This window comes from Artibeus jamaicensis, unplaced genomic scaffold (genome assembly GCF_021234435.1).
Source record: "Artibeus jamaicensis isolate MK-2021 breed Jamaican fruit bat unplaced genomic scaffold, CSHL_Jam_final scaffold_916, whole genome shotgun sequence".
NCBI lineage: Eukaryota > Metazoa > Chordata > Mammalia > Chiroptera > Phyllostomidae > Artibeus > Artibeus jamaicensis.
The window spans coordinates 29,362,914-29,384,200 of NW_026522059.1; the positions used below are offsets into that span (position 1 = coordinate 29,362,914).

Genomic DNA, 21,287 nt, shown 5'->3' on the forward strand with positions numbered 1-21,287 from the left:
TAAACAATAAATGACAGCTAACTGCTTTTCCTATCAATCAACTACTTGCAAATATTCTAAAGTGGCATGACTTCCTAAAGGTGATTAAAAATTGTCTTTGACAATGGGAGTATATAAAAAAACCATTAAATTTCTTTTTAAAAACGTCCCATAGTTGATTTGCATGTTTGTTTCATTGCATGTTCTTATGATCATTAACATATATCATGTTTAACATCCTGCTTTATTACATCCACCAAACCAGGCTCATAACTACTTTAAAAAAATTAAGATATCACCCACATACCATAATGTTTACCCTTTTAAAGTGTACAATTCAGTAGCTTTAGTATATTTGAAGTTACACAACTACCACAGTTATCTTTTCAGCATCCCCCAAAAGAAACATGGTACCCATTAGTAGTTCCTCCTTGCTACCTTTTTCTCACTGCCACCCACCGTGCATCTTCTGTCTCTGGTATCCATTAAGTGAAGATGACACATTGAGCATCTGTCAACACACTGTCTAGAGCACATGGACAACTTTTCCTATAAAGGACCAAACAGTAAATATTTTAGGTTTTGCCAGCCATGTGGTTCTACATGGAGCAACCACACAACTCTGCCACTGTAGCGTGAAAGTAGCCATATGCAGTATATAACTGAACAGCTATGACTGTGTGCCAGTAAGATTTTATTAACAAAAATAGACATGTGGCTGGATTTGGGCAGCTGGAGTTTATCAACATCTGATATGGAGCAGCACTGTCCAACAGAAATTTAATGCAAGCTACATATGTAATTTAAAATTTTCTAGCAGACACATGTCAAAAAGTTAAATAAAATAGGTAACATTAATTTTAATATACTTATATCAACACATCCAAAATACTATAATTTTTAAATATAATCAATAAAAATGAGATAGCATGAAAAAGAGTTTTTAAATAGCAATATGTAGCAAGTAGTTACCACACTGGATAGTGTAGAACTACAGGAACTAACTAAAAATGGCAACCCATTTTACAGATAAGGAAGGATCTGAGGCCATAATAAGATCATATACACTGCCTATGATCACAGGGTTTATTAAGTGGCAAAACCAGAGCTAAAATCCAGTTCTGACTCCAGAGCTTGCTCTCACAAGTACTCTGCTATTCTCTTTCTACATTTAACTCCAAATAGAAATTTAATAATGAATTAGCTATGTTACTTGGTGCTAAATCACTCTAAACCCCTTTCCCCAACTGTTATTTGGAACAAAAATTCCTACTAACCTCACACAATAAGCTTTGTTTAAGGAATAAGTAAGATATGAAAGCACATTGTTAACTACAAAGCAGTACACATAAGGTTTTTTAAAGGGGGAAACTATGAAAAAAGGATAGAAATTACCCACACTAAAATATGCTGTGATTTGCTACTAAAATCTGCAGAAGATCAAGAAAGATTATCTTGGTTTATGCTTCAATCTTGTTTGATTTTACTATTGGTTTTAAAAGCAGCTAACTAAAATCTATTGCTCACTTAGATGGGACATAATGACATACGATGCCATTAAAAGCTTTAAACAGATATGCATACGCACTACTGCTCTGCCCCAGCCATCCGACTGAGGTGACTGTCTTCCTTCCGAGCAGCTCCACAACACCCCGCACCTTTGAAGGAAAACTGGGACACGCACACGGTCCGGCTCTCTTGTTACCATAGTTCTTGCCTTTCCCTCACCCCTCGGTTTGTTGTCGGCTCCACTACGGATCCAGGTGGACTACTAAGGTAGCCTTCCTTGAATGGTCTTTGGGCAATCAAGACTTATTAAATACCTGCTGTGTGCCAGACATGGTTCTAGAAACTCAGCATATGGAACTGAATAAAAGTTTCTACTTATGGAAACTGTGCTATAATCTAATAGGAGAAATAGCCATGTAAACGAGACATCAGGAGAAATTCTTATCCTCAAGGGCTTCCCTCACAATGCTCATCTCCCAACATATCTATTTCAGTCCAATTAATTTACATTCCCATTAAAAAAATTAAAGATGTTTCCTACCATCCATATACGACAAATAAGGTGTTCCACAAATTAATCTCAACCTTGTATTCTTCTATTCACATATATAATTATTTGGTTCCAACAAGACTGTCACCTCAAAACATCCTGTCTTTGCCCAAGTGACACTGACTGTGGATTTTCTCTTTACAAAATAGAGAGCTGCAGCCAGGGATGCAGGGCGATTTTCTTTGTCCCCTGAACCACTGTTCCTCTACTGAGGTTCAGTACATGAAATGACTTGTGCTCATTACGTCATCTTTTTCTTTTTTATTGTACTTTTCCATCACTATTTTTTCCTCAATCTAGCTCAAGTTCCACCCCATTTGCTTTATCCCTGTCATTTTCCCCTTTTTCTCTGCCCTAAGTACACATTCTCGAATCTCTAAACATTTAAAACTGCCATCAATTTTACCATTTGTCACAAACTTCCTTGTGACACTCCCAACACTGTGCAGTATGCAACTGTTCTGAGTTTTTCTAATGATAATATGAACTTCCTGAAGACAAGAGAATAAGACATTTCATTATATTTCCAACAGAATCTTCAACGACTCATTTCAGGTTCTGATATACAAAGATGAAGAAGCAATCTGTTCTTTTTTTTTTTTTTAAAGATTTTATGTATCTTTAGAGGGGAAGGGAAGGAGAGAGGGAGAGAAATATCAATGTATGGTTGCCTTTCATGCGTCCCCTGCTGGGAACTGGCCTGCAACCCAGGCATGTGCCCTAACTGGGAATCGAACTGCGATCCTTTGGTTTGCAGGCCCACGCTCAACCCACTGAGCTACACCAGCCAGGGCAGAAGCAATCTGTTCTTGAGGAAGTCTGTAGAGCATCAGTTATTAGCAGGGGCACAGATGTAGCATGAAGCAGACTACCCTTAAGCCCAAACCTCCAACATTATTTGAAACAGACATCACTTAAAATGTTAGAAGTGTTCTAAAATATCTGTTCCTACTGCACAAAAACCTGTAAATCTTTTCCTACTGGCTTCCATGACAATTTCACATTTTGTCTCTTCTCCTTCTCACACATACAATACAGGTATTACAAAATACTGACGCCTCGTAAGTCTCATTAGAAGAAATCTGTCAGCATTACATGTTACATATATGTGTATATGTATGTATGCACAATACAAATAAAATACTCCTGAGAAGAGTGAGTATACAGATGTAGATGTGAGCCAGGCCAACTCCCTATTCGTGTGTCCCAGATCTCACTTCATTTTTAAGTTCCACGCTGCAACCTCTGACCAACTTCACTGTCCCCAGCAAGCACGGCAAAGCCTTCTAGTAGATGATTATCTGTGTTCCTTAAAATGTAGCCATAAATATTTCTGTTAGCAACTGCCAGAATGGCATGGCAACTGAGGTAAATATCAAACTGGTGATAGTATTGATTATAATCAACCATCAATCACAAGACTACCAGGAAGTATTTGTCCCTTTGTCTTTTCAACATGAGTATCCAAATTATACTATAAAAACAGTACCTTACAAGGGTGTGGTAGTGAAGATTATTTGTGCAAAACTCTGGCCCAATCTTCTAGTAAGTAAATTACTGTATCATAAATTTCGTTATAGTCTATGGAGTTACCAGATTGGTCTTTTGGTCTGAAGATATCTTCTTGTTTTGGTGGCCATAACACCTTTGCCCCACCATCAAACGAGTGGGTTAAATGGACAATGAATACACGACACAGTGGGTATTTAGTGAATTGGGGCTTAAAATAATATTTGCACCTTGAATAGCAAATGATTCCATTTTCAAAAATTTAGAAAATGAAAAAGTTTTGATAAATAAATCATTAGATCCGCTATCACTAATTTTTAATTTGCCAAAGAATATATATCAAATAGGATGGATTGATAATTCCTTAGGGAACTGTGATGTCTAGAAAATTAGTTTAAAAATTCTAAAATCTCCCTAAAAATACTGACTTGTAAATTTTATATAGCTCCTACCACTAACAGTGTACAGATTTGTAAAACAACTATTTTTTAGCAAAGGCAGTATGATTGACTATGCTTTATCATTTTTTAATAATCTTCTAATTTTTCAAACTCATCCTCTAAGTATGTAAAAGTTTTCACAGAAATTTAGTAAAATTTACTTTTCCTCAACATCAATCAGTTGCTCCTGCGATTTAATTGGAAGATTCTATTTTGGGGTGGTATTGTTAACAAATGGATTCACTAAAAAGATTTACAAAGTTACTAAACTGGTTGTATTGCTGCCATTTACACAGCTCTAATTATCCAACTGAGTCAAAATAATTCTATGAGGCAGATGCTATTATTTCCGCTTTATAGATGAGAAAAGGGCAGCACAGGGTGATTAACCAACTCCAAGGTCACATAATAAGTAAAGTGCTGAAGCTGGAATGTGGTCTCATACAAGTGTGCACCATACCATTTTTTTTGTCAGAAAACTGCCCCCAAGCTGTTAAATTGTGTAGTTATGAGAATTTTCACAAGTAACTGACAAATCTTTTAAAATAACAAAATCATATAATGACGCAAACTTTTCAGAATATACTCTTCACAGCATGAGTTTCTTAAAAAAAAACACAAAAAACTACTTCATGACATTTTGTTAAACTTCACTGACACTGAAGGGACAGATTAAATATAAAATTCCCCCCAAAGTATCTGCTAAGTAGACAACCATTACAAAAAGATCAGCATACTTGAAACACTTAATTTTTTTAGTAAAAAAAAAAAAAAAATTCAAGGTTCACTTTTAAAGTTGTACCCTAAACTATCTTATAACCAAATATATAAAAGTATTTTGCCACAATATAATTAAATTTTTTTCTTTGTAATACAAAAGATGATGATCACCACCTCGTCCTTACTGAATTTAAAAGTTTGGTCTTCCAATTTGCAGTCTAGTTTTAACCTCTTTGGCCATAGTTTTCTAGAAACAATGTCCTAAGCGAATCTCATGCATGGTGCCATCTCTATCACCTTATCTCCCTACCCTTCAAATTTTATTTTCCTGGTTTAACTGCAGTCCAGTGGACCCTCTATCTGTGGTTTTATTCAGTTTTCCACACTAAAACTTTAAAGTAAGTGATCTACTGTTGAGAATGTATCTTTGTGGGTATCTTCTATCTTTACTTGCTCACAAAAGTAGTTACTCATGCACTTCATTATTGAGATGAAATCTAGCAAGTTCCCTAGACTGTCAAGTTAGAAACATCTGCACTTTCTCTCAACTTGCAATTTGCTCTGCTACTAATTTACTTAAATGTATTGCAAAAAATTAAAAACATTACTTAGTTGATGATGCTTTTATGCTGCACCCAACAGTATATGCTAAGGAAAGAATGTGTTTTGGTTGATTGTCATATTGTTTTTGCTAATTTTACCACAGCAGAAAGAACAAGTGTTTCCCGTGGCATGTCTTTCTCTTTAAACAAGAAACCTCGAAAGAGGATTCTAAACATGTATAATTATATTTAGTAAAATTCTGCCTCATTGAGTACTACATAAATAAACATCTCTAAAAAAAAAACTGTAGAGGTTTGTCTTCACATTCTAAATGCTTTGATATCCTGCTAATTGGATTAGTTTCAGAGTATCTTCAGCTAAAGTCTCAAGAAATAGTATATAAATGAGCACAGTTTCTTACTAAAAGTAGAAATATATTCCTATTTCAAAAATTTTTCTCAATAATTTCAATTTTGGGTGACCAATGTTTAAAATCAATCTAACCTCATGATGATATGGCTGATAGAGTTCTTTGTAGGAATACTCTTTTTGTAGTTGTTTACTTACATGATTATCAGGTACAATCAGTAGCTTTTTGGCACTCTGTTTACTAAAAGTTAGTTTAGTTTAAACCCGGTAATACAATAAATTAACCCACAGAACTGAGCACACATGTTGCAATCTGTCAGGATATGGTATAAAACCAAGGGTGTTAAACTCATTTTCACTGGGTGCCACATCAGCCTCACGGTTGCCTTCAAAGGGCCGAATGTAATTTTAGGACTGTATAAACGTAACTATTCCTTAACTAGGGGCAAGGAGCTTGGTGCGGCTGCCGGGTTGAAACAAGGTGCCAGCAGGATAAAACAAGGCGGAGGGCCAGATTTGGTCCACGGGCCTTGTATTTGCCACCTGTGGTATAAGCAAAGAACCAATGGAACTTTTTTCAATCGCAACTCCCCAATCTTCTCAAGATGCCTCCTATAAAGTATCTCACTAACCCCTGTAACATCCCAAATGAGGATGCCAATGACTAGCCATATATAAAAATGAAGAAAGCTTAATTTGTTTTTTCAATAAAAAAACTAAGTATAGACAGTCTAATATTTTCTTCCTGCACCCCCATGGATCTTCTTGTATACTCCTCTTTGGAGACTATGGTCTTAAAAGCACATGCTAAAGTACTTCTAAGACTAAGAGGAATTTGTTCTCAAATTCATAGAAATTAAAATATCAAAAAATTATAAGCTGGTTATCAAATAAAACACACAAAAATGACTTCCAGAATTAAACTCATCCTTTACCTTTAACTTCTTAACATGAACAAGTGTTCCTAAGATTAGATGGTACTCAAAAAGAAAGAAAATGTTACCACTTCTTTAGAGTGCCAAAAAGGTAGAGTTGGCAGCAAAAGTAGATCTACTCAAATGGCTAACTGCTCTCTTAGCAAATTTTGCTATTTGAAAGAAGTGTAAAGTATAAAAACAGGCAGGGCAGTGCCCAGTTCAGGCTAAACAGGTCAACTTAGGGAGTATGACCTAACATTCGTATAGCATCAACACTATCGCAAAAGGGATACTGTAACAAATTTTAAGCTAAGTGATACTTTATTTTGCAATTAGTTACCTACATGGTAAATAGCCAGTGACTTACATGGAAAGTAATCATTATTCAATTTATTAATTCTTGATTCTGTAAAGTAGTGGTCCTAAAAATTTTGGTGAACAACATCTGTAATATTTATAGCCCCATAATCATCTCCAGTCTCTGCTGGTAATGCCAGGAGTGATAAAGGAAATGGAGCATGAAAAACAGGAATGCTGAGTATTTTCTAAAGCTTAGAAATAGATTTTATGATGTTCTGGTCTGCAGACTAGTGGCAGGTGTACAAGGTTTTTCACTAATTCATGACAATAACTGTTTTCCGAGATTTTTGTTCTACTTCCATTGTGTCAAAATTCTTTTTTTCCAAAACAAAAATATTTTAGTGAGAAGAGTGGCATGTTTTACATTTGCAATTATCTTTAATGTCTGGCTTCATAAAAGACAGCTGGATTTGCTTATCTACTGTGCATTCAATTTAATGACATGTTATTTGATTGAAGTACATGAAGAAAATCTGGCTACACAAGGTATGGAAGCAACCCAAGTGCCCATCGATAGACAAGTAAATACATTGTGATACATATATACAATGGAATATTACTTGGCCATTAAAAATAAAATTTTACCATTTACAACAGCATGAGCGGACCTAGAGGGTATGTGAACACTGACATTTGTCAGAGAAAGACAAATACCATATGATTCCACTTACCTGTGCAATCTAAAGAACAAAATACACAAACAAACAAAATGGAAACAGACTCGCAGATACAGAGAACAGACTGATGGTTGCCAGAAGGAAGGGGGCTGGGGACTTGGGTGAAAAACGTGAAGGGATTAAAACACTCACGGGGATGTAAAGTACAGCATAGGGAATATAAGCAATAACAGTGTAATAACTATGTGTGGTGTCAGGTGGATGCTGGAAATATCAACGGGAACACTTTGTAAAATACATGATTGTCTAACACTGCTACACACCTGAAACTAATACAAAATAATAGTGAATATAAACTGTAACTGACAAAATATAAAAAATCTGGCTATATATACAGATATGTAATTTGAAAAGGAAAGAGTATTTTAATAGTTTTTTTTAGATTTGTGAGATTATTCGTTATTACACCAAAAACTGGTGGTTGCCAGGAACTAAGGTGAAGGGAAGAAAAGGGGAAAATGGGGAGCAACAGCTGATGGACACGAGATTCCTTCTGGGAGGAGGAAAATGTTCAACAATTAGATTGTGGTGATAGCTGTACATACACTAAAACTGTACACCTAAAAGTAAATTTTATCACCACACAATATTTCAGAATAAAGCTGCTTAACAAAAAGTTAAAACAACAACAATGTGTCTATACCTGAGAGGGGGTAAGATCTAAGTAAGGGGATTTGAACCACAGACAGGCTCTTTAGGTCATGGTCAAGATTGTGGAGTAAAAGCAACAGGAAGTCAATAAGGGTTTTAGGTTGACAAAGAAAATAATATTACACCAAAACTCGTCAGTTGGTAGTTTCATAAAAATTGCTGCAATGTGGAAACTGCACCCGTGTACTTTTCATATTCCATTACATTGAAGACCACTGGTCTCTCTTGCACTTCGAATGACTTTTTTAGATTTGCCTGATTTTGTAACATTCAAGCATTTGTCATTTGGAAAACACTGATTCACTGCGTTACATACATCTCCCAAAATGTTAAAACATCCCACTATACACAAGGTTTCTAAAAAACCACAGTTGTTCATATGACAACGATCTCCTCAGAAATCCCTGAGGTGCTGGGATGCTGTTGTCAAGCACAAGGTGACAGATACAAATTTTCCAAATTCCTAATTTTCACTCGGCAACAAATCATTTTATCATTTGTAACAAATACTACCAGTTGTTTTCCTTGAAGTAACAGGACTATCTTGATTATTTTTGAGAAAAATGTCTGCAAATAACTGTCCAAATATAACCCTTGCCTGTCTACCCATTGTTCTTTCAAGTAAAACTGAAGTAACATAAAATAAGTGACTAGTCCAGTTTGCAACTTAATTGAACAAGTGTTTTTTTCTCAAGAATGTCTTTAGCACATGAATGTCTTTATGAATACTGCCCATTTCATCATACAGAATAATTAAAAAGCATGTATTCAAAGGTCAAGATTTAACAAAATTAGTATTTTTTTACTGCTTCATCTAGGACACTCTTGAGTGAAACTAGCACTTATTATTATTATGTTGTTGTTGTTATTATTATTTTACTATGAGTAGAGTACAATGAAGAACACCACTGCTAGTAGTTTGGCGTCACTGCCTTGATTTGTGATAAGCAGTCAGCAACTTCACCCACTATTGTTTTTTCACCATTAGTGCAAATACTGTGGAAAAGGCAAATAATGCCTTAGTTACTGTAGAAATAGTGTTGTCTTCTGCGACCCCCTCTCAGGAGTCCACAGACCACACTTTTAGAATTGCTGCTTTGGGGAAACTGAGGGAGTACTGCTTACTAGCTTTGTGATCTTGGACAATTCACTAAACTTTTAATGGGTTGTGTAAAAAAAATAATAGCCCATCTTCCAAGTTGTTAATCAGGGTTAAGATAGATGAAAGCATTTTGTATACCATACATGGTGTAAGATGCTACAGCATCATAAAAATGTAAGAGCTTATTAATATATATCATGAATGATATCAGTATTTCAGTAGACATCACAACCTTATGGTGACCAAATTTTATACATTTTTGCTTCTGCTGTTTCTAACAGCCTTTACACTTTTATCTTAATTCAGACCCTTACAATCATAAATGCAAGAATGATTTGTTAATCATAAATGTTCCGCCGGGTTTCACATCCCAACATACCTAATCCGTAACTCAGTTTCTATCTGTCTCTAAGCCACCGCAGCAGTCAGACTTGTCTGGGGTTCCCCTTGAGGCTATCTGAACATGTTCTCCTGTTTCAGCTGAATAACGTCTACTTGTGTTCATTTGTTTCTCTCCTGCCAAAATCAGTCTTCCCCCTCTACTTCTATTTAAGAGTCCACTTAAATCCACCTTCTGGCTACCTACATGGGATAATCTATCTCTTCTGAATACTGGACACTCAGTGCCTTGCTACTTAATCTCTCCCTTGTGCTTGTCTTTCCTTACCTAGACCGTCATCTCTCTGAGGGTAAGTATATTTTACATTTCTCTTTATTCCCTTTGCATCTAATAACACAATACATTCAGCCTGGATCATGGTCCTGTGTGTACTCTACTAGAGACTAGCATTAAATAAAGACCTTCATAGACCTTCAAGAATCTATATAACTCTTGTCATATATGCTCATATATAGTTTTCAGACAGTGTTTTATCTATTAAAACACTTCCTCTGTCAACTGACAGAGGAAGGTAGTCACTACCACAGCTCAGCATGCAATTACTGCACAGGCAAACTGTACTCCTCAAAGTGCCCAAGGTGTGAATCAGAGAGAAAAAAAAAGTATAATAATGTATATCAAAGTGAATAAGTAGATCTAAGACACTGTGTGTTTACAAAGAAAGATAACAAGTCTAGACACATCACATACAAAAACACAATGCAATAGCATAAAAAACTACCTGAATTGAGTCACTTGGACTGAACCAACTTCAAAAGCACAAATTCAAGATGTAGGATGGTAAACAGAAACACTAGCCATGTGTTGCGGGATTTACTGTTAGACAAAAAGTGAAATCAAATAGCAACAAAACAAAAACGGGAGCTTTGTACTGAGAAAGCAACAGCAGTTGAGAGGAGGAGGTACTGTCAGGTGATTCACAACATGCACGGGCTCCAGTGTCACACGCGCGGAGGGAGTGCAGATCCCAGTGCAGAAGCTGCATGAGACTGGTGACATCACACAATCCTTCTATGCCTCCGAGCCCTTATCCGTATAATGGGCTATTACTATCTGCCTAGCAGATTTTGAAAGGATCAGAAATAATACAGTGCAGTAAAAAGCACAGACTTTGAAGTCAGATGGGTCTGGGTTAGAACGAACTGTACTTTTAACAGCTCAGATAACTTAGGCTTCAGGTTTCTTATATGTAAGATATGTATAAAACCACCTACTCAGTGTTCTTGCGATGATAAATTATGTGTATAAATATTCTATAAAGTCTTAAAATACACCCAGTAAGTGCTCAGTAAGTGCTCCTTACCAGATACATGTAAGTACATTCATACACATACACATACCTTGCCTTACACAATGCCTGCCATATTATAGATACTTGCCTGACATATTACAGATGTCAACTATTATAATTATTTCCTAACATAAGAAATTTCAGAATAATTGTAAACTTCAAACTGTGGTTCTACATCTTGATATACCTAAACTATATATGATAAATCAATCAGAGATAAATGATAGTTCATTACTTATTCCAACGACAAATTTTTCAGAGTAATTCAGGGAGCAGAAGCAGGGTATAAAATATTCATAGCAGGGAGAGGAAGCCCAGAGACAAGGAAATACGAGATGGGAGAAGGAGAAGTCCGTACTAAGCACATAAACCACTCAAGGTATAAGTCTCTAAACTATACGCTATTTGTTAACGCTGTCATATACTTTTTATTTTTCTCCTAAAGCAAAGTCAGACATAAATTTAATTCTTTTCCACAACTATCTTTCCTATTAAGTCATCCTACCTGCAGCTGTCTTAGCCCTAGACCAATTCCACTGGTTTACAAGGGGAGAACTGATTCCACCAGTTCTTTAGACATTTTGAAAATGCAAGCACTAAGAAACTGTAGCAACCGTTTCATACCATTTATCCTACAGAGCTGGACCTGCTGCACCCTAGTTCCCAGAAACCATTTACCTATCTGTGGTTGGTTTTGGGTTATTTTTCCTGAAAAAGAGTTATGTGCTCACAGGGTTAAAGAAAGAAAAAAGGAGGGAGTACCAAAAGGAATTAAATGGAACTTCTCTCTTCCATAACAGAAGGAAACACTGTTAACAGTTTGTTGTATATTTTGTTATTTATAAACTAGATTAAGTCAAATAAAATGGGTCAATTCTAACACTGGCAACTGGAAAATAAATAAATCCCAGGAATGTACCATTTATGGAATATGTTACATTGTCTTACTTATGAGTGCACATCCAAACCTTTTAATAATGACCTGAATACTAGAGGATTTTCTTTTGTCAAAAAAAAAAAAAAAGAATTAAAAGTCAAACTATGTCACAAGAGAATATTATATGACAATTTTGCTAAGCTTTTTATGCTAGAAATACACTATTAACAAAGGCAACACAAATGTTTTCAAGGAAGAGGTATATCGCATGTCTGGAACCTTAACCACTCATCCATCTGCTACAATTATCTTCAGTTTTTCATTAAGGGAGGTGGGAGTATATGTATAACTTTGTGAAACTGAGAAGCATCATTTTTTTATATGTCATTCTATTAAGAGCCTTGCATCTAATTTAATATAATGCCAAGCTTACCTTTTCATTTTTCTTATCCGTCTCCAATGGCTGCTTTGCTGCTACATTTCGAGGAGTTAGGGCAACTTCCTCCTCAGCCACTTCAACAGTCCGTCCATTTGGCTGTAACGGCAACAGAAAAGACTCTTATCAGACTTCGTGGCAGATCAAACCGGAGATTTGTATTCAGGAAACAGTATATACTACAATCAAATTCTTCCCCTGACCCAAAATTAAAAAGGGCTTTGTTCAGCCATGCTATCTAATATGTGATGGCATAACCTAATAACTGTGTTTTATAATACAATAATGAACTTGTAAACAAAATTCTGTACCAGAAATCTATTTTCTGATCTCACCCAGGCATCAGTCCCATAAGCAAAAAATAAAGGCATGAAAGCAGGACAAGGAACTAAACTGTATTTGTACTCTGACCACTAATTAACTGTGTCAGAATATTTCACTCATTATTTTTTCTACATCTTATTTCTACATCTATAAAATGATAGGTGTGACCTACTGAAAAACCAGCAAACTTTTTTCAGTAAAGAGCCAGATAGAGCCATAGATGATACATAAATCAACGAGCATGACTGTCCCAATAAAACACAGGTTGAGGGCCAAATCTGGTCCATGGGCCACAGTGTCTGTATATTGGTGTCTGTATTAGGTAAACTCCAGTGGTTTTTGTAATTCTATAATCTAATGGCCCTACTGTTCTGAGATTAAGAAGCTTTATGAACCCTCTGCCACAGTTTACAAAGGCTACTTCAGCTTTCCTAGAATTCCTAAAATAAAATGATAGCACTTCAAGGTGTTAACGAGTAGAACTAAGTCTGTGAATCCAAATTTTGGCTTTTAATCACAATCTCTAGTTTTTGTTTTATTTTGTTTTGAAAGAAGCATTTCTGAGCCCCATCACTATTCAGATTCAGGAGTTTGAAGAATGGTGCCCAGGTATCTGTATTCTAACCTCTTCTTTCTGGATCTACCACTTCTTTCACTTGTCCATAGTGAACACAGTAAATTAGTGGATCAATATACTAGTTTCAGTTGCTCTATTTTCAGCTAGTAGAATAGACTTCTATCAGACTACTCATTATAGCAGAGCTACACTCAAGAAAACAACATGACTGTTCAAAAGTTTCTATAATGTGACATTATCTGCCTTTGTACAAAATTATCAGGGATATGCAGTTGGAAAAAGAGACCATTATTACCCTAAAGCACAATTTGTAGGTTTCCAAAGATTAATGGCAGAAAAATCAAAACAAAAGCTGTTTTGTAGCTGATTAAATTCCTTATTAATCCAAATTTAATCTGCTGGGTCTTAGGCAACATTTAAAAAAAGAAAACGTGTATTTTACAGTCTTCTTTGGAGGAAAGCTGGCTCTTCAATTGTTTACAAAGTAATCTGAGTTGTAAAAAAGTCCATGATTTTTTGTTTGTTTGCTTGTATTCCCCAGTTCAATGTTGGCTGCTACAATCCGGCAGATTCTATCTGCCGGATAGAATGAGTGAGTGAAGACTCTTTATCTTATCTTTTTAAAAAAATATATTTTACTGATTATGCTATTAGTTGTCCCATTTCCCCCCCTTCATCCCCCTCCACTCTGCACACCCCCTTCCACCCACATTCCCCCCCTTTGGTTCATGTCCATGTGTCATAAATTCTTTAGCTCCTGCATTTCCCGTACTATTCTTGCCCTCCCCTGTCTATTTTCTACCTACCGTCTATGCTACTTATTTTCTGTACCTTTCCCCCCCCCTCCCCTTCCCACTCCCCTGTTGATAACCCTCCATGTGATCAGCAAACTCACAGTTATTAAAGGATTCTTTTTCTTGCATCTGCACTGGAACCTAAGCAGCAGGCAGTAAGTGATCCAGGTATGTCAAATAGATGCATTTTAAATAATTTTTTAAAGTCAGACAGCTAATGCCAAAACCAGGTCTCCTCACTCTTTCTTCTGTGCTGTTTTGCCATTTTAATGCTGTCTCTTCTAATAAGTATATGAGGGATGTCAGCCATTTTTAATATAACCAGAACAGTTTGCAGACATTATGTAACCCGGCAGCCAAGGAGAGTGGACTGGAATGTGCACGTGTAAACAATGACGACTTCACTGTACTAGTCAGTGGTGGTAGTAGACACTGTTGAGTGAGCATATGTACTGTGTGGTTGTCACATTCGAAAGGACTGAGTGAGCAGAACAACAAATCTGCATCAAATTTTGTGTTAAGCTTGGGCACTCCTCTGCAAAAACTATTCAGATGATGCAGAAGCCTGCAGCTGTGGGCAACTGGTGACTGGCAGCTTCATCACGACAAAGCACCTGCTTATGCATCATGTCTCATACAGAGCTTTTTGGTGAAATGTCAAATCATCCAGGTGACTCAGCCACTCTACAACCCAGATTTGGTGTCCTGTGACTTCTGGCTTCTCCCCAAACTAAAATCATTTTTGAAAGGGAAGAAAATTTTAGACCATTGATGAGATTCAGGAAATACAATGGGGCAGCTGATGGTAGTTGGGAGGATTGTGTGAGGTCCCAAGGTGCCTCCTGTGAAGGGGGACCTAGGCATCATTGTCCTATTTACAATGTTTCTTGTACCTTTTTCAATAAATGAAAAACAGAGATTTTACATAGCACAAGGCTGGATACTTTCTGGACAAGCCTCATATATATTTGGGGAAGGCATCTGTGGTGGGGCAGACGGATGCAGTGCACAAAGAAAAGTACTCCAAAAAAGGATTTTGGACGTAGAGCCATATCCACATCAGGAATATAAAACTTAAATTACAGTTTCCAATATCACCATCTTGTCAATTCTCATGCAATTTTTAGATCATACTATATATACTCTCTAGCCAAACTTACCATTTCTAATTTCCTGCAGTCAGCTTCACCTTGCTATGTAAACCTTACCAACTCAATGATCTTGCAGCTCCAATTCAAGTTTCCCATCTCTTTAACTGGCGGCTCAAAGCTTACATCTGCAAAAACTTCATTTAAGTAATCCCTTCAGGAAATTCTTCATCATAGTTACTGATATAGCACCTACATTTTACTCACATAAACGACTACAATGTGTCATTTAAATTTACTTACTAACTGCTGAAAGATGAGAAATTTAGTAGTTAAAAACTATCTTAACTTACTAAAATAATGAATGTGATTCCTTTGAGAAAAACTGCAAACACTGTTTTCACAGCCTCCCAAGTGAAAGATGACAATCTTTCCTTTTACACAAAGTCCAGAGTCCTCAATCAGTGAGTGATCAGCGGTGGAAACCCTCAGTTTCCATTGCATAGGCTCTGAACTGATCTTAGCAAGCAAGCCAAAGCGCTCCAACCTCTGCCAATTTTACTTCCTTTGCAAAACCAACTCATGTAAAGGCTCTAACCGTAGCTGATCTCTCTGGTTTACACATTTCCCAATTTTTCACTAACCCTTGGGCTTTATATAGCTCTCATAATTACTGGGATTCCATAAGCCACTAATGACTCCCACAAATGCCTGATACCATGAAGCAATAAGCCTCCTATCCTCAAAGTAAAGCCAACAGTCTCCTTGTGTGCTAAGAGGACACACCATGGTGGCTGAGCCTCTCCTACCCACCAGCAACACTAGTCTGTCCTCTTATTCTGCCAGTAGTTGGTTAAGAAGGCCCTGTCCTGGAAATGTATTAACCATATTTAAGTTAGCAAATCCCTAAATAAAAGCATATTATGTAGACCTGCTCACATGAAAAGCAACTAAACTGCAAACCGGTACTTCAAATCCAATGTGACTGCCAATCTGGGTTTTATATGAAAGTATTTTCTCTAATCATGGAGCCATAAAATATACAGTTTGTACAGATTAATAATTACACAGGCCTCTCATTGTACCTAGTTTTAAATTTTCTGGAAAACTTTGAGGTGCTCCCTTATATAACCAAAGTTAATTTCATATACAGCATATAATCTATATTTTAACCTTCTCTCCTTTCATACAACACAATATACAGTATATAATCTATATTTTAAAATAGACCACTGAATGCTTGTTTGTTTTGTTGTTTAGCTTCCTGTTAAAGGTGAGATCATATGGTATTTGTCCTTCAATGCCTGGCCTATTTCACTCAGCATAATGCTTTCCAGTTCCATCCATGTTGTTGCAAAAGGTAGTAGCTCCTTCTTTCTCTCTGCTGCATAGAATTCCATTGTGTATATGTACCACAATTTTTTGATCCATTCATTTACTGATGGGCACCTAGGTTGCTTCCAACTCTCGGCTATTGTAAATTATGCTGCTATGAACATTGTGGTGCATAACAAGCAAGCAGAAAAAAAAAAAAAAAAACCAAAGACACTGAAATAGAGAACAAGGGGACAGTGACCAGAGGGGAGAGGGAAGGGAAGTTAAGGGGAAAAAGGAGGGATTTGGAGGAACAAATAGGAAGGACACAGGGACGAGAACTAAAGGGGGTGGAAATGGGAGGGAGGTGGGGAGCAAGGGGCGGGGGAGGCTGGGATGGGAGAAATAGACAAAAAAACTGTACTTGAAAAATAACTAAATAAAATTAATTAAAAAATAAAATAAAATATGTATTGAAAAAAAATAATAAAATAAAATAGACCACTGAAGAATGTCCTTCAAATTTGGTGAAAATCAAGCAGTAACAGAAAAATATCATTCTTATATGGGTAAACTCCTTGTAGGCAATACCATGTCTGTCTTATTATTATACCTTCCCCCAAATCCTATCACAAATCCTTTAAAAAATACATTCACAAAAGAATACTGTGTGCGTGCGTGTGTTCGTGTGTGTGTGCGTGTGTGTTGAGAGGGGCAGTGATAAACCAGAATAAAGACACCTGGCTAACAACAGGGAATATAAAACGGAGAAGGGGGCCCACGGCAGGAGGGCAAGGTCTTATTTAAACAACCCTTGACTTCAAGGAAAAAAGTTCATGTGAATCAATCTTCAATTTATTAATTACATAAACACTTATTAAGTATGTAAGTACCAGGCACTGAGGTAGGAACCTCAGGAACAAAGACACATGAAAGAAATTTGCCCTCCAGGAGTTTGAAAGTTTAGAATAAGAAGATATTGTAATAGACTTCTACTCCAGTTGAGCTGCCTTTACATGCTTGTTAAACTGGTTCTAAATTGCAAAAGACTCTGTATCTAAGGTAAGCATATACAAGGTTTAACATGTGATGTCTAAAATTAAACCATTTAAATCCCCTTTGCACTTAGTTGTATAAATTTTATTTCTAGCCACAAAATGTAAGCCATAAAATGTAAAAATCACTGACTTCAAAATACTTGGAAACTTCTATGTGGCCCATATCCTCACACTCCAGTATTCAGGTATTTTTCATGCTAACAACTCACAACAAAATATTAAGTAAGTCCTGATGGTCAATAGGGCCAAAAACAATATATGTATCTTTCAGGCCCAATCCTCCAAGCAAATTCATTTGGGAAATTAACAGAATAAAATGATAAGTAAATATAGCCTCTCAGAGGCTAGAAATAGTCCAGGCTTGCTCTAGAGGTACCTATAATGTCATCTTTCTTTTTAAAAGACTGCTTGCAGTTTCATCATTTTCTAAAAAAATTACATAATCACTTAATATCAATTCAATATCAATTGAGTGAACATTCAACTAATATCCAATACGTGAACACGATACAGGAATATGTCGAGCCCTTGAAATAAAGCCGAGTGAGGCACAATCTCTGTCCACAAGAAGCTCAGAACCCAGCAAAGGAGACATGGAGAGAAAAGCACTTAGCGCATGCGAGACAAAATGTATACTCTACTCCCTGGCCCCTTCTCTCAAGAAATTCAAGAGGTATCATCTTTAGCTGATACATCAGACTATCAAATAATGAAAATAACTAATAATTTCCAAGTATCTGCCATGTGCCAAGAGCCTTGCTAGATGCTTTACATGTATTATCTCTTTTAACAGACAAGACCTCGTCTTGGTCAGTTTCTTAGTTTTAGTTGTAAAGAGTTCTGACACAAATTCAAGATAAAGCAATTTGTTACTTATTTGAAAGCACAAGCTGTGTTTTTGTATGCCAAATGTATACATAGCAATTACATAAACTAAACATAAACATTAACAGCAGATTTGGTCACAGTAATTTACTAACATTTTACAATTCAACCTCAAATTCTGAATTAAACTCTTAATAACTGAGAGAACCATCTTACAAATATGGTCTATAATTCAAATTTGCAAAATCTTGCTACATATCCTGAGGTATTTCCTCTAGTGGCAAAAAAAGATCCTTGAGCCTTCTAAACAGCCAGCCAAAAATTCAACTCTTTTCAGAAACCCAAATAACTGCATCAGGGATGCTCAGGATTACTTGTGTAAGATATAATGTCAGAGAGATAACAGGGAGAAAAATGTCAGACTTCCAACTGGAGATATCAAGTACACACCTGGACATGAAGTTTGAAGATGAGAGGGATGGTCCAGTTACAAATACAGACTAATATACAACTGATCCCCATTATTTGGGAATTCCATGTTGGCCAGTTCGCCTACTCACTAAAATTTATCCCTAACTTCAGAATCAATACGAGAGGTGCTTTCCTGATCACTTGTGGACAAGCACAGAGCTTAAAAAAAAACAAACCCGAGTCACCATACAGGCATGCTGCCAGGCAACGCTCTGCCTCCGGTTTTAGCTCTCATAAAACATATAAAATGCACATATAAAAAGAGTAACTCTGGGGAGCTAGGGAAGGCTTTATAGTAGAGGTGGCACTGTAGTTGTATCTCATTGAAGGATTGGTAGAAATGTGCACAGATATAAAGAGAAGGACCTTTTAATTAAAAAAAATATGAATAAAGAAATACACAGTCTAGCTAACGGTAATGCCTGAGGGGTATAGTTAGAGATAAACCTAAACTGAGGTCAGATCATGAATAAGCCTGAGTGCCATGTCACAGGCTAGGTTTTATTCAAAAGGTGATGGGGATACTACTGATAAGATGTGAACACATAAAGTCACCTGATTACAGTTGGGCTTCAAAAAATTTAACTAACATGAGTGGGTACAAAGGATTGGCAACAAAGAGAGGCTGGAAGCAGGAAAACCAGTTAGGATGTCGTTAGGATAATCTAAGCAAAATGTACTAGAGCCCAAATGTAGGGCATCAACAGTGCAACTAGAAAAGAAGCACCAACTACAGAAAACACCGAATATTATTAGAATGACCTACTGGCTGTAGAAAAATGAACTTTGCAGAATATTAGCCAGATGAAGCAAACACAGCCATCTTCCAATGTAAAAAGAAAAAGGTGGCTCATAAGGCATGAAGAATAGGAATAAGTTGTAGAACTATTTGGGTGGGACATCTCACTATGCATATATATAATGCATTCAATAATTATTTATTGAGTGCCAAGCACTGTGAAAGGTTATACAGCAGCAAAGGAGACAAAAACACTACTCTTTCATTCACTGAGCTTAGAGACACTGACAACTGCATCATGCCAAATCTTTATTAAAATTCCTAGACTGATAGAAAAATAACTTGTTTACTAAAATGAATTCTCTTTGAAGTTGATCCTGGCTATGTGCTTCCAAGTTGAAATCCAAAGCAACGATAGTTAAAGACCGGTTATTTGAGATCTCACATCCATCTAACTCATTGCTCAGATTAAATCGAGTGAACATTTTTCACTGAATGCCTGTTTAATACATTCAAGTGTCCATCAGTAGATGAGTGGATAAAACAACTATGGGACCTCGATACAATGGAATACCACTCAGCCATAAAAAAGAAAATTTTAGCTCTCGCTGGTGTGGCTCAGTGGATTGAGTGCCAGCCTATGAACTGAAGGGTTGCCAATTCGATTCCCAGTCAGGGCAAAGGCCTGGGTTGTGGGCCAGGTCCCTAGTTGGGAGCGTGGGAGAGGCAACCAATTGCTGTATCTCTCACACACTGAGGTTTCTCTCCTTCTATTTCTCCCTCCCATCCCCTCTGTCTAAAAATAAATAAATTATTAAATAAATAAATAAATGAATAAATGAATGAATGAAATCTTAAAAAAAGAAAAATTTACCCTTTGCAACAGCATGGGTGGACCTACAGAACATTATGCTAAATCAAATAAACCAGTCTGAGAGAGACAACTACCATATGATCTCACTTATATGCGGAATCTAATGAACAAACTGAACTAACAAGCAACACAGAGACAGGCTCATAGAGAGCAGGCTGACAGCTACTGGGTGCAGGCAGGGGTGGGGGAGGGAGACATCGAGGAAAAAGGACTCATGGACACGGACAACAAACAGTGTGATGACTGCAGGGAAGAGGGGGTATAAGAGGGTTAAATAGTAATGGAAAAGCTATAACCACAAAAAGAATTTCATAGTTTAAAAGATAATAATACACTGAACTAGCTGTCGTGGAAAATGCATGTAAGATAACAATGACTTCCAAATGTGCCAAGAACTAGGCACAGTGAAAAGTGCCACCCCCTTCACTTTTAATAAGGGAACACACTACAATTCATGCCCTAAAAAAAGACCTATAGCAAGATATTATGAGAAGATAAAAACCAATCGAATATAAAAATATCAAAGAACACTTATGAATAGATTTGAAAAGCTAAATACCACCAACCCTAAAAATACAAACAAGCTACTAGAAGCAAATTTTGAAAATCTATGTTGCGAAATTTGGAATGATTTAAGAGAAAACTAAAAATAATGGAATAAAAGAAAATAAAACTGCAGTTTACATTACTGAATCCTCTTGAATAAGTGTATCCTAAAATGCATACAGAATGATGTAATGAAGAGATGGATAAGATTAAACTTAACTGTACTTAGAACTCTCTCTTATACTATAGCTCTTGTGGACCTATTCCAGTGAGTGATTTTCAAACTAACAGGCAAGGATTTACCAATGAATCCTTGTTAAAAGTGCAGATTCCTTGGGCCCACCTTA

The 21,287-nt window shown here is 36.5% G+C and overlaps 1 protein-coding gene across 2 annotated transcripts in view; it reads right to left on the reverse strand.

Annotated features, from left to right (window-relative positions):
* Positions 1-21,287, reverse strand: part of MTDH (metadherin) — a 59,248-nt gene that overhangs the window by 34,575 nt on the left and 3,386 nt on the right. For both annotated transcript variants that reach the window (XM_037131068.2, XM_037131069.2), the window contains exon 2: positions 12,328-12,429. In XM_037131068.2, coding sequence (XP_036986963.2) covers positions 12,328-12,429 — 102 coding nt within the window. The remainder of the gene's footprint in view (positions 1-12,327; positions 12,430-21,287) is intronic.